The sequence below is a fragment of the Neomonachus schauinslandi genome, chromosome 11 (assembly GCF_002201575.2).
Source record: "Neomonachus schauinslandi chromosome 11, ASM220157v2, whole genome shotgun sequence".
NCBI lineage: Eukaryota > Metazoa > Chordata > Mammalia > Carnivora > Phocidae > Neomonachus > Neomonachus schauinslandi.
In genome coordinates this window covers 16621058-16635309 of record NC_058413.1, presented here as the reverse complement: position 1 = coordinate 16635309, position 14252 = coordinate 16621058, and the positions used below count along the sequence as shown (strand labels likewise).

At 53.3% G+C, this 14252-nt stretch overlaps 1 protein-coding gene across 2 annotated transcripts in view; it reads left to right on the top strand.

The window, feature by feature from the left end:
- PRDM11 (PR/SET domain 11) overlaps positions 1 to 14252 on the top strand; it is a 46321-nt gene that overhangs the window by 15891 nt on the left and 16178 nt on the right. Inside the window, exons 4-5 of one of the 2 annotated variants that reach the window (XM_044919501.1) lie at positions 7343 to 7410; positions 11313 to 11734. In XM_044919501.1, coding sequence (XP_044775436.1) covers positions 7343 to 7410; positions 11313 to 11734 — 490 coding nt within the window. The remainder of the gene's footprint in view (positions 1 to 7342; positions 7411 to 11312; positions 11735 to 14252) is intronic. The other variant, XM_021684767.1, reaches the window with a different exon arrangement.

Here is a 14252-nt window from a genome sequence, read left to right as displayed (position 1 = left end):
TCCTCACATAGCAAATCTGCTCAAGCCCTCAGCATAACTGGAAATTCTGAGGGGTCCCCAGGACTTTCCTGGTTGATTCTGACGGGGTCATTAGAAGGAGCTTAGGGATAACGCCCATCTCTCTGCAGAGTGCTTAAGAGAGGGGCTTTACCAGCAGGGACGGGAGTTTGAACAAACTCTGGCTTCACCACACATTTCTTCTGTGGCCCCAGGCAAATAACCTAGTGGCCCTGAACCTTCATTTCCTAATCCACAAAATGGGAATCATGATCGTAGCTAGTTCACAGAGTTGTGAGAATCCATGAAACTGTGTGTCAGAGTCCATGGCACAGTGAAATTTGGTTTGTTTTTGTTTTTAAACTGGCTATATCTTTTTAAAAAAGATTTACTTATTTATTTTAAAGAGAAAACACACTCTTGCACGCGAGCGGGGCGAGGAGGGGCAGAGGGAGAGGGAGAGAGAGAATCTCAAGCAGACTCCGCGCTGAGCATGGAGGCTGATGCAGGACTCGATCCCACGGGGCTCCATCCCACTGACCTGAGCCGAAATCAAGAGTCCACTGATTGGACTCAGTGGTCCACTGAGCCACCCAGGTGCCCTTGAAATGGCTTTTTGAATGGTAGCCACTGGCATTTTGTTACTGATGTCTTTGTTAATCATTAGCACGGTTGGAAATAGCACCCTGATCCATATGGGGGCCCAGACTCAGGTTTTATATTATTTCCTGAGGCTCTGTCCACATAGAATCATACAATCCGAGTTTTAGACAGAATATTAGAGGTCGTTGAGGACAGAGTGAAGACACCACCTCGCAAGAATACTCATTCAGGCCTGTGCCCCCGTAAGTTGTCCTGGCCCCCCACTCCCCCCACGTGGTGGTCCTTCCCACATTTGATGACGGCTCTGCTTCCTCTCGCCTCTTCTTCTCCGGGCTAAGGGACCCCCTTACCGTGCCGGCCACCCTTCTTCAGTCAGGCCTAGGCTGTCATCACGGCACAGGGTTCAGAGCCCAGGAGGGTCCTAGAAGTACTGGGTTTGGAGGGGCCAAGGAGTTGACCTTGCAGGATAAGGTGAGGGAGACACTGGGAGACCAGCCTTCTGCGGGCTTGGTCCCGAGCCTTTGGCCCTGGCTGACCATTCCTGGACCATCTCCGTCTCAGGACTGGAGGCCCACAACCTGCTGTCTACTCAGGGTGGCCTGGGCTTCTCAGTGACATGTGACGTGATCTGTAAGCTCTGTGTCATCCTGCCCGCTCCTACTCCTTCTGCCCAGAATGCCCTCACCTTCCTCTTCTCCAAGACCTCCTCTTAGATTCCACATTTCCCAGGAAGGTCCTCAACTGACTCCCAGATCCCGGCTTCAGCTCTGAGTTCCCCTTTCCACAGATTTGCCTGCCGCCGTGCTGCCCACGGGCTGTCACAGTGGTCTCTCTTCTGTGGCTCCCTGGACTGTGAAGTTTTCTGAGAGCAAAGACATTATTGTCTCCCTGGGTCATCATTTTATCCGCAGAGCTGGACACTGTAGCTACTGCCTCAGTGGTATCTGTTAAGTGAATGAATGAATGCTTGGTTTGAGAAAATCCTGCTTGGTGGGAAAGATAAGGCCAGAACCATCCCTCAGCAAACCTCCAGATCTGAGCCAGCATCAGAGGCCTGAGGCAGTCCCCGCATCCCTCCCAGCTCCCACCAGCGCCTCTCTGCCCAGTGGAAGCCCTAAAAAGGCAGATCACAACAACTCCGACTGCCCAGAATTAATGATAGCTAACAATTAGTTTCTTCATTAAGCGACCAGAGATTGTGATTACGGTCATGACCAAAATGCTAATGACAACTGTCTACTGAGTGCCTCCCACGTGAGTCATTACGGCAGGGCTGCGAGGGCTGGCCTTTACCCCATTTTACAGATGTGGAAGCTGAGGCAAGGCCGGTGGAGGCCAAGGCCACTCACTTATAAATGGTGAAGCTGAAATTCTAGCTGATTCCTCTGGCTCCATGGCTCTTAACTATACCTGCTGGGTCCTCCTGTTACTGGCTGCAGGGCTTAGAGATGCTTTTCTTTTTCCCCAGGAAAGAGAGGAGCAATCAGAAAATGATAACATAGGGGGATTTATATTATGATAAAGTACAGGGTTCTATGAAGTTCCAGGGGAAGGTCCCTGAGGACTGGGGCACCATCTGGGGAGACTGTTGGGGTGTGGATGGTGGGGGGCAGAGCCTGAGCTGCATGTTTTCTCTTTTGGTCTATCTGAGAATTTTAAACTACAAAGGCAGTGTAGCCTCATACCTAGACAAATAAAGCAAAACCCTCATCTTGCTTTCTTCTTTCGTTTTCCTCTAGAGGTAACCAGGGTTGAGAGCTCAAATTGTGTTTCCCAGACTTTCTGTGCACATACAAACACACGCTAGTCACCGTGGTGATGGTTGGGGGTGGGCGACGCGAGCCGATTTCCATGGTGTATATGCTCCCACTGTGGCCGATTTCAAGGTTCCAGCGTGAAGTCACTGAACCGGGTGGTGGGAAGAGACAGGCCCTAGCAACTATTCCATAGCATTTCTACTGTGCAGACACAATAGATGGCCATTTCCCTCAAGAACACCGATGATAGTAAAATAGAAGGTAATTAGGAAGTGGTAAGCGTTGAGTATTTATTACCTTCAAAATATCATTTCTTGAATTGTAAGTTTATGTAATTAAATTTCTAATAACAGCTGTTTAACAACTGGTTCATGAAATTCTGGAAGATTTCAGAGTCTGCTCTCATTAGCCAGTGCAAGCCAGCTTCAGCACACCACTCATTTCCTTTTTCCTAAAATATTAACATTAGATCATTTTTTTTTTCTTTAATTCACTTTTTCCTTAAAAGGCTCTTCAGCCAACCATTCATTCGTTCAGCCAGGATTCTATCCCGTGCCATGTGCTGTATGGAGGATCCGGGGCCAGGCCACCATCATGAACGGGTGCTTTGCCTTCACTAGCTTATGGTCCAGTGAGGGAGACAGTCAATGGCCAAGCTGACAAATGAACACCATCAATGTCAAAACTGCACCGTGCAATTAGGTCTCTAAAAGGAAGTGACAGGTGATGTCATAGAGATAATGCTGTGGGGGGCCGGCACGCAGAGGTCAGGAAGTGGCAAGGGAGAGCCTACTTTAGGTTCAGGTCAGGAAAAGCTTCTTCGGAGGAGGAGGTGACAGAAACTGAGACCCAAAAGATAAGATGGGACCAGTCATGCAAAAGTCAGGGGGAAAAAGGTACAAAAGGATATGTTCACTGGGCTATCTGTGAATTGTACAAACCTGCAAAACCATTCTGTACACTGTTTCTAGAAAACTCCTTGTGTAGTAAAAATGGGAAGGCTCCCCACCAGCTTCATGATGGTGGTTAACCTTGGAGAGAGAGGGTGAAGTTGGAGGCAGAGACGGTCTTCAACTATGTCGAGGTGTTTTCTTGAAGCGAGCGAGGTGGGGGATGGATACGGCTGGAGGTCACTTTTGTTGGCGGCCACATTATTCTTTATAATTTCTGGATGCGTGAAAAATTTCGTGATTGTTAATTTTTTAAGAGTGGGGCAAAGAGGTCGTAGGCAGTGAACCATCCAGTGTAAAGCCTCACTGTCAGGTGCTGTGGCCGCAGCCCGTGAAGGGGAAGAGGGAGGCCCACGTCGGGGAGGGACGCAGACACGGGCCTTGGAGGCTGTGACCACGGGGGCAGATCTTATTGTAAGTGCTGCAGGTGATCCTGGGTGAGTGACGTGAGGTGCTTTACATCCATAAAGATGACAGTCGCTGCTCGGAGAAGAACGTGAAGAGTCCAGAGCGCCATCAGGGGAGGGAGTTAGAGTCTCCTGTAGTTGTCCGGAAGAGACCTAATGGCTCAGACCAACATGGAAGCAGGACGCAGTGGAACCAGAGGGACAGTTTTGACATCTGATGGCAGGACTTGCTGAGAGATTGGATGGGATGTGGGGCGTTGAGAGAGCAAGGGATGAAGGGTAACTTTCTTTTTGTTTTTGTTTTTGTTTTTAACAGATTTTTCAAGATATAATTTACGTACCATACAGTTCACCCATATGAAGCGTGCCATTCTTTGGTTTTTGGTAGTAGGAATGGCTTTCTTTTTGAAACCTGAGTAGATAGTGATTTCAGATACTGTAATGAGGACAGTAGGAGAGGAAAAGGTGTGGGGGTGGGGCCTGGGGGCGTACGTTGTGGGAGGTAAGTTTGAGGTGCCCCTGAGACAGCCAGAAAGGGAGGTCACATGGGAAGTCAGATATTATATTATCAGCTGGGGCTTGAGGTGAAGATTGTGAGTAATGAACAAGTTGAGAGTCTGGAGGTAGATGTGAATATCCAGAGAAAGAATATGGGTAAAGAAGGTGTGTGTGGAGGGGGCAAAGGGGCTTCTAGTCCAGATGCATTGAGAGTTCATGCTTTGACCAATCCTCACCCTTTTTTCCCCCAAACATTACAGTGCGAGTCAAAAAAAAAAAAAAAAAAAAAGACAAGCCCCCCGCCCCAAGACCAAATCGCTAAAACTAATGAAGACAATGTTAAAAAGACAGCCTCTGAATATCAATGACAAGTGAATTCACTCTAAAATGAAAATTATATTCTGAAAATGAATTTAAAATAACTGTTTAGGATCCATATCAGGAATAGGTTTGACTGTGAGTAACTGAGATTCTAAATAACAGTGGCTCAAGCTAAATGGGAGTTAAATTTTCTTTTATGAATACATTCTGGGTCTGGTGTTGTGGCTCTGTCCCACTAAGCCCTCAGGGAACCAAGCTCGACCCCAGCTCATCACTATCTCAGTGCTTGGATTATCCTCATAGTTTAAGTTGGTTGCTAGAACTCCAGCCATTACATCTGCATTCCAGGCAGTAGCATGGTGGAAAGGCATCTATCAGCTGTCTTTCGAAGAAGTTTTCAGGAGACTGACACATGACACTTCTACCTACATCCTATTGGCCAGAATGTAGCTAACAGAGAAACCAAGAAATGTATTCTGGTTTTTTTTAAAGTTTATTTATTTATTTATTTATTTAGTAATCTCTACACCCAACACGGGCCTCTAACCCATGACCCCAAAATCAAGAGTTGTATGCTCCCCTGACTGAGCCAGCCAGGCACCCCAAAATGTATTCTGTTCTTACAGGTAGCCAGGTGCCCAGTTATAATCCAGGAGTTCTGCTACCATGGACAAAGGAGATAGTAGATAATGAGGGATAATTAGCAGTCTCAGCCTTAGGATTCTTGAAGAAATAAAAGAAGGATAACACGCATTAAAAAGAACAAAACAGTGGATTTTTGTTTGAATTTAAAACCTCTGCTCTTAGATATCATTAAGAGAATGAATAAACAAGCCTTAGATTAGGAGAAAGCATTCGTAAATCATATGTCTGATGGTGGACTGGATCCAAAATAATATTTTTAAAGAACTCTCAAAACTCAATAATAAGGAAAAAACAACCAATTTTAAAAATGAGCAAAGATTCGACTAGACTCTTCGCTAGAGAAGATATGCAGCTGACAAGTAACTGCATGAAAAGACACTCAACATCATTAGTCATCAGAGAAATAAAATTAAAGCCACAATGAGATACTGCTTCATGCCTATCAGAATGGCTAAATGAAAAAGACTGTCCATACCAAGCATTGGCAAGGATGTGGACCAGCTGGTGCTGTTGTATGGGAATGTAAAATGTTGCAACCGCTTCGGAAAAACAGTCTAGCAGTTTCTTAAAAGCTACACATATACTTACCATGTGACCCAGCCATTCCACTGCAAGGTATCTGCCCACAGGAGATGTGCATGTCTACAGAATGTCTTATAACTGGATTCTCTTAGCAGATTTACTTGTACTAGCTAAAAACTAGACAGAACCCAAATATCCATTAAGAAGTAGGTAAAAAAGCAAATTGTGGCACATCCAAACAATGGAATACTGCTTCCCACTACAAAGGAATGAAGTCTGATACACACATCAATAGGGACAAATCTCAAGATAATTGTGCTGAGAGCATGGCTTCTATTTGATTTCATTTATATAAAATCCTAGAAAATGCAAAGCAATTTATGGTGACAAGGAGAAGCTCACTGGTTGCCTGTGGACTGGGGATGGGAGGGATGGAGAGAGGCAGGAGGGGGAGATTCTGGGGCACAAGGAAACTTGGGGGGGAATGGATATGTTTGTTTTCTTGATTGTGGCGATGGGTATGTACAGTTGTCAAAGTTTATCAAATCGTACATTATATGTCAGTTATAGTTCAGTAATGCTGCTGGGAAAGGGAAACAGAAGGAACGTGACTTTGTGAAACAGCGAGGTGGAATGAAGAAAAGATGGATATGAAGATTGTGGGAATGAAAAATATTCATTGCATTAAAATTGCTTATTTAAAAACAAAGGAAGAACGTTAATACGTGGATAAATTCTCGACTGGACACAGTTAAAGAGAGAATTAGTGAACCGGAAGAGAGTTCTGAGGAATATTCTCAGAGCACTGCCCAGAAAAAGAGAGAGAAAAATAGAAAAAGGTAGTTAAAAGACATGGGGGATAGTCCCAAATATGTTTAATAGAAGTTCTACACAAAGAGACTGGAGAAAATGACTGAGAAGCTGTACTCAAAAACTTAGGAGTTTCTCAGAATTTCCCAGAATGGAAGAAGAGATATGTCTTCACCAAGTAATATGCTCGTCAAGTAATGAGAATTTTAAGGAAGTAAATACTCCACTTCAAAACCACAGAGGGAAATTGCATTAAATCAAAAATGAAGGGAAAGTCTTAAATTTTACCCTCGACAGCCTATCCACAAAAGAGTAACAGTAGCTTCCTGAACAGCCTATGGCAGCCTTTTGGGCAATCTTCCAGGGGCTGAAAGAAAATTAAACAGTCTGCCTCAAACTCCATACCCAGCTGAACCCTGATTCCAGAGTGATGAGGAAATCAGGACATTTTACAGAAGAGAAGGGCACAGCCCAGCCCTGCGGCGCTTGACCAGTTCAAGGTTGGGGAGAGGAGGAAGTCCCTCTCACGTGTGCTTGGTCATCCAGTGCTGGCCTCTATTTCTCACAGAAGCTAGAGGGAGAGAAGAAGGGCTGGATCTAACTTCCAGGTTTGCGGTATGGGGCTCCTGGAAGTGCTGCTCGTCCACCATGTTGCCGGTCTTCTATTAGGACAGGAGAAGGAGATGGGATTCCAGGCCCCAGCTCGGTTTTCAGTCCTGCATCGTAGCAGGAGGGCAAGCCGAAGGGAGGGAGGCCCTGGCTTGGGGAGGAGTGCAGGGACACAAGAGCCTCTCGGGGGTGGCGCCTTCTAGACTCTCTCTCTGTCTTCCAGATTGTGGACAAGAATAACCGCTACAAGTCCATAGATGGGTCAGACGAGACTAAAGCCAACTGGATGAGGTGAGTCCTGCTTTCTGCTGATTTCCTGGGAGCCTTGCCCAAACTCCGGAAAGGAAGCCAAGGGAGTGTGCTGGGGCCTATGAGGTCTCCAGTGGTGGAGGCCCCCGAAGGCCCCGGGACTGCTGTTTGCAGGGTTTGGGATGTGTGGAGCTCTGGGGGACCCTCTTGCTTCCCCAGCCTTCCATCGGGGGGCTCTGGAGGAGGCCTGTGGGTTACAGAGGGACCCCTAACATCTGCACATTTGTCTCTGTGTCTGGAGTGCCCAGGGCCCCCAGCTCTGGGCAGCATTGCCCCCACGGAGGGGGCGTCCCTCCACCTGGGGCTCTGACCTCTCTCACGGGGCCGGCTCCTGCCGGAGGGGTGCAGGACTCATCCCAGTGCAGCTGCCAGCACTTGTTGAAGTGGCCCCGTGGAAAAGGAGGCTTCTGGCACAGTCCCTAGCTCAGTTTTCAATGGTACTTGCTGCCCGGGCATGAGTACTTTCAAGAGGGGTTTTACTGTCGTGCCGTGTTTGGGACAGAAGTTTGCACCAGGAGGATCCTTCCTGGCCAACCAGAGAGAGCAGGAGACTGGCCCAGGGCTGCCCAGGGGTGGCTGGACTGAGCCTGGACCTGAGCACTCAGCCCACAGCTCTCCTTTTGGGTCTGTGCTGCTGACCCGGGCAGGGGTGCCAGGGCCCTGCCCAGAGGGGTCTGTGCACCGTGTGGGAGGTCAGGCTTGCACTGGCATGTCCTTGGTGCCCCTCTCTGGGCCCCAGAAGGGGTGACGGCGTGTGGATCTGGGCTGGGAGGGATAGGAGGGCCTCGGATGGGGCCCTCTGTGGGCGTTTGTGCAGTTCTGTGACCCGTGGTGGTGAGGGGATGCTGGAGAGGTTGTGCTCGGAGGGAGGGCAGTCAGGAACTTTCTAAGAGGGCGTTTGCTGTATTTCAACTCTGCTACCTTCCAAGCAAACGAGAAGTTGGTTGGAGGTGAGGAGGCTATGGTGAGGTCTGCTGTTCCCTTCCCCGGGGCCTTCCTGCCCACCTGTGCTCCCCACCTGAGAGCTGCGGATGGGGGGCTGGGAGGGCGAGAGGGGCTTCGGCTTACACTCTCCAGAGCATGCTGGGATTTGTCTTCTTATTTGTCGGGGCGGCTCTTCTCACTGCCACTTAACAGGGGCAGAAGCAGAGGTGCCCAGGGACAGGTGGACCCCTCCCTCTAGCCCCCTTTCACATCATCTGGTGCGCTGGTGCCCTGCAGGGGCCTCCGAGAAGGCCACGGACACAGTCCTAACCGCCTTCTCCCCCACCACCCGGTGCCAGTCAGCTCGGCCCTTGTAAGTCCCCACCCACTTGCAGAGCCGACCGTGTAACGGGGTGCCCTCGATGGTCTGGCCCTCCCGGTCCTCCCAGGACTCCCACCTTCCACCGTGGAAATTGTTTTTTTTCAGCTGCAGTTGTCGAATGAAGGCACAGATAATGTGCTGCAAGGGCCCAGATGACAGAGCAGAGGGCCTTTGAGCTGGGCCCTCCCAGGGGCCAGGATTGCATTTGAGGGCACTGTGACCAGGGCCACAGAAGTGGGGACCGGACCACCGGCCTGGGCTTCTGTTCTCTGTGGCTCCCGCCTGGCTCTAGGCAAGCAAAGGAGAGTGTGTCTGAGTGCAGTCTGGCTTCAGGGCCTTTCTGCACCATTGCTTCCGAGGCTCCAGAAACTTTGCAGGCCGAGCGGATTCTGTGCCTCGATGCCACCCATCTCTGATCTTTCACCCTGGGGACGAGGCTTTACCACAACCCTCGGGAAAGACATCATCCGAGCTAACTTAGCGATCATCCGACACCCCAGAGATTCTGACTGCATCGGGCCGAGGATGAGCCCACGGTATTGGTATTTCTAAAGCTCTCCATAGCGAGTCTGACGTGCTGCTCTTGAGAGCCCCTCCTCTGTTCTGCCCTTCCTGCTACAGCGGTGACACCGAGGCCCAGAGCAGGGCAAGATCTTACGCTAGATCATGCCGTCAGGGGCGGAACCAGGACTGGAACCTGTCTCTGACTTCTGGGCCCATGTTCTTTCTGCTTGTGCACAAGGGCCCAGGCAAAAGCATGGCCTCCTGGGCTGTGGGTGGGGTGGGTTCTGCTTCTGCTGCCTTGCTGGCCTGGGGTCTGTCCTCGGCCCATCCTGTCCTGTCTGCCAGCCCCTTCTGATGCAAGATGGCCCCAGGGCAGTCACAGCTGCTGGGGCCCCTCTCATTCAACACTCAAGGAGTAGGTGGGGGTTGGGGGTGTGGTTTGTTGCCACGGAGATGTCCCTCTGGTGGTAGTTGGAGGGGAAAGCCAGTTCATGCTGGGAACCTGCCTCCCCCCTTAATGTATAGCTTCCTTTTGCGATAGCTCATTCCTGTGTGCAGACATCTTCTCTTGTACTGTGACAACTTAGGGTCTTGTGCGGGATTGGATGGAGTTGGTGAGTTTTTTCAAAAAATTAAGTGGTGGGCCGGGAAGAGAACGGGCATCAACGTCATGAGTGTTGACTTTACGGCATCCCTATGCTAGGGGCTCTGCATTCATGAGATCGGTGGTCTGAAACCAGGGGCTGTTTTGCCACTCACCATGTTGGGTGGTCACAGGTCTGCGAGTAAATGCCAAGGATGCTGAGAAACGTCGTATATGGCCCGGGACGCCCCTTCCCACTCACAAAGAAGTTTCTAGCCCCAAATGCCAATAGTGGTGAGACTGAAAAACCCCTCAGGAATTCCTCCTGGCAGCCCTGGGAGGTGGCTCTAGAATTAGCACCCTCATTTTATAGAGGGGGAGGCGGGTTTGCTCAGGAGACTCGGTGTCTAGCTCCAGGTCGCTCTGAGTGCGGGGCCCGGGCCCCTGGCACTGTCTTGGCTTGGTAACAAAGCCCCAGCCTTCCTTGACCCTGAGCCACGGTGCTCTGGGTAGGTGGGGTGGGGAGGTGAGGGCTGAAGGATCTTTGTGCCCCCTAGCCTCTTGCCGAGGTTAGGGGAGCAGCCGGAGGAGTGACTCGGGCTCCGGGTTTCCCCTCCGCACTTTGGGTTCCTCTCTTGGGTGGTTCTTGCTCAAGGTCTCAGTCAGTCAAGCAGCCCCTGGCTACTCTGCAGATGGAAGCCAAGGTCACTCCTGGCCTCCGTCAGCGTGGAACTTGTCTCCCGGTGGGTGCTCAGGGACTGCTCACGTCCTACCCCTGAGCGGCCAAAGGCCACAGCGGCCGACCCCAGAAGAGCTGCTGCTAGTCAGGACTGTAGTCGGAGGGGAGCCTCCACACACCCAGAGGTGGGGGCCTGGGGGGCACTTGGGAGCCAGGGAGGGAGACGAAGAGAGCCACAGGACAGAGTGAGCTTTCTGTGACCACACCCTAATCACGGGCGTCACCAGCGAGGCCACACACCGGGAAGCCCGCTGTAAATAGTCGCCCTGTTTAAATATTCTTCCTGTGAGCCATCTGTGAGGCAATGGCCTGCTCCCAACCCCAGTGAGGACCCTTTGTTCCTGCGGAGGGCTTTAAAGCTCTCGGACATCACTGCTTTCCCCTCCCTCGTAACGACCCCGAGGTCCGTGTGCTTGCTACTCCTGACCCGGCCGGGGAGAGGGTTCTGGAAAAGGCTGAGTGCACAGCCCGGGCTCTCCCAGCTAGCCAGGGCTGAGGCAGGGCCTGCCACCGAAGGCGTCTGACTCGGGCCGCGCTCCCACCCACTACGCCGCACCCCTCCCGCCCTCCTGCCCTCCGAGGAGTAGGGGAAGGGGCCTCTCGCTAGGAGGAGGGTGTGGTGGTGGTGAGCGGGCGAGGGTGCCCAGGTGCCTCCTGGCTCCGCAGCTGGGGGCCGGCAATTAGGAAGGAGGAGGACCACCCGCCCTGACGGTCATTTACCCAATTGTGCTTTGTGGGATATTCAACCCAAGGAATGTGGCGCCCCTGGCCGAGCGCAAGAGGAAACCCAAGTTCTCCAAGGAGGAACTGGACATTCTGGTCACGGAGGTGACCCACCACGAAGCGGTTCTCTTTGGGAGGGAGACCATGCGGCTGTCCCATGCCGACAGGGACAAGATTTGGGAAGGCATAGCTCGGAAAATCACCTCCGTCAGCCAGGTCCCCCGCTCCGTCAAGGACATTAAGCACAGATGGGATGACATGAAACGAAGGACCAAGGACAAGCTGGCCTTCATGCAGCAGTCCCTGTCAGGCCCCGGGGCTGGGGGCCGGGCCCCCACCATCATGCTCACTGCCCACGAGAGGGCCATCGAGTCAACCCTGCTCACAGCCCGTTCCGGGCACAACTTCCCCAGGGCAGAACTGGATGGCACCGACAGCCCCTCGACCAGCTGTGAGTACCGCCGGCCTCCCCTCCCCGGGCCCCCGCTGCCTGGTCCCCGGCCTCCTCCTCCTCCTCGGCCATTGCCCCCTTCCCTCGCCTTCTCCTCTCTTCTGTCCTTCTCTGTGTCATCCAGTCTTCCCATGCACCCTTCTCTCCTTCTCCCGCTCTGTCTTGTCTTCTCCGCCCCTTTCCGTTCATTCATTCTAGAATACTTCCTGAACTCTGTGCCAGGAGCTGTGCTGGGAGCTGGGAAGACAGAGTTGTATATATAAAACCTACACTGGCCCTGCTCTTGGGTCGTCCCTAGACTCGTGGGAATACACGAGCTTTAAGTCGTTGTATGAGGACAGTCGTAAGGAAGGGCTGAAGGGTGGACGCAGGAGGTCCTGAGAGTGGCGCTGACTTCCTGGGTGCATGACCTTGGCCACCTGCACAGTGACCCTCGGGCTCTGCGCGCACAAGGGCACTGTCCCGGCTTTAACGAGTTGCTTTTGCCTTCCTGAAGTTCCTGATAGTCTTTGAACAAGGGGTCCTGCATTCAAATTTTGCATTTGGCCCTGCCAGTTCCGTAGCAGCCCTGTCTGAGGGCCAGGGGCTGAGGATGTGGCTCTCCCCGGGGAATGGGGAGTGGAACTGAGAGGCGCAGGGTGACTAAGAGTTAACCGGGCCTCAGCGTGGGGCGCGGGAAGGGGAGCGGGGAGCCTCCAGGCCCAGAACTGCATGTACAGAGGCCCTGCATCAGGAAGGCGCTTGGCACGTTCCAGGACAGAGAGGAGCCAGGGAAACCCAGTGTAGCAGGCGCGGGGGAGGGGGCGCGGGAGGAAGCCAGCCAAGTCTTCAGGGCCCAGGCCACAGTGGGGGGGGGGGGCGATCAGTCCTTTCTTTCTCTCTCTCTTCCTAACGTCTTTACTTCTGTGTTCTTTTGCTGAGCTTCTGCGCCATGCTGCCCACTCCCACTCCTCACGGTCCTCTGCCTCTCCCTTCCCCGCTAAGGCTCTGGTGAGATCTGCCCGTCTCACCAGGTCCGCTCCCCGTCCCTACTGCCCCCACACCCCCTCCACGTCTCTCTGCCCCATTCTCCTGGGCTTCCTGTGTCCTGGGAGGGACTTGGATGCCAGGGGCCCGACTGCGGGCATCTCTGGGCCCGGCAGCCCATAGTTGGGGCTGTGGTTCGAGCTGGGGCTCCCCTGAGTGGGGGGGAGCAGTCAAGACCCTTCCGTGCTGGGGCTGCACCCCCTTCAGTTCTGGCTTCTGCACACACCCGCTGCCCACCCTCGGCCCACAGTCCCAACCGGAGCCCGGCCTCTGAGAGATGGAGCAGGGTGGGAGGGCTCCAAGGAAGTCAGCGGCTGGCCAGCCCCGGGAAGGTGGTTCACAAAGAGCCTGCTTCCCTTCCAAGGCCCCTCGCTGTTGGGATTGGGATTGTGCTGATTTCCTGTTTGGCTAGGGCTCCTGACAGGTGGCCGTTCGGAGTCAGTTCTTCAGGACCCAGACAGGAACAGAGACCATCCAGGCTGACTTCCTTGCTATGTAGACAAGGCAGCTGAGTTCCAGAAGCAGAGGTGGCCCCCGAGCTAGATTCAGAACCAGGACTCGAGCCCTGGTCTCGCCAGCTCCCTGTGAATCAGTGTTTTGCTAAATTTCAGGGTGATTCCGCCCAGTTTTGAGAAAAAGAAGGGGGCCTAGAACCCAGTGAAGTCCATTCCCTAAATCCCGCCCTGCTCTCTCCTCCATCTCCCTAAGACGGAAGGTAATGAGGCTACCAAATGTGACCTGGGCTGGGCAGGGGGCCCGGGACCCCTCCCCTGCAGGCTCGGCCAGCCCCCTTTTCCCGGCCAGCCGACCAGCTGTTAGAGCACGAGGCCAGGGGCTGTGTGGAAGGAGGCCCTGGAAGGAAGGGAGCACCATCACCTCAGCCCCGCCCTCTCCTTCCAGCCCTGCCCTGCCAGAATGGGGGTCCTGGGATCCCCGGGGTGGGGGGATGGCAGCTGTCCCACCAGGTGTGGTTATGAGTAACTGGGCTCTTCCCCAGCCGGCCCAAGGGAGGCCCTGGGACCCTGGGGAGGCATGCGTGCGGCTGGGGGCAAGATGAGTCTGTCTGTCCTCCCCGTCACCTCCCCTGGGGGTGGTTCTGAATTTAGCCCCTCTGGGACAGGCAGGGAACCTGTATATCTTTTATTCCTGCCATGGGAATCAGCTCCTAACCTTGCTCCCAAGAGAGCCGAGGCCGGCGTGTGCAGGGGCTGGGCCCCTTTCCCTGTGACTGGCTGCGAGGGGGAGCCATCTGTGTGAGGGCGCCTGCCAGCTATCAGACACTCCCGGGTGGCCCACCTGGGGGGTCGAGGTGGCTCTCCTGCTCTGCACCCTCCAGTCTGACTGTCACCCCCGCGCCACCCCGTGCCTCCCAGCTCCAGCCGGCGGCCGCCCCCTGCGCTCACTTAGAGCTGCAGATTCTTGCCAGGCCACAAGGGGGCCCAGGCAAGGCGGACGCGGCCGCTCCGAGCGCCTCTTGGCAGGTTTGGCTCGT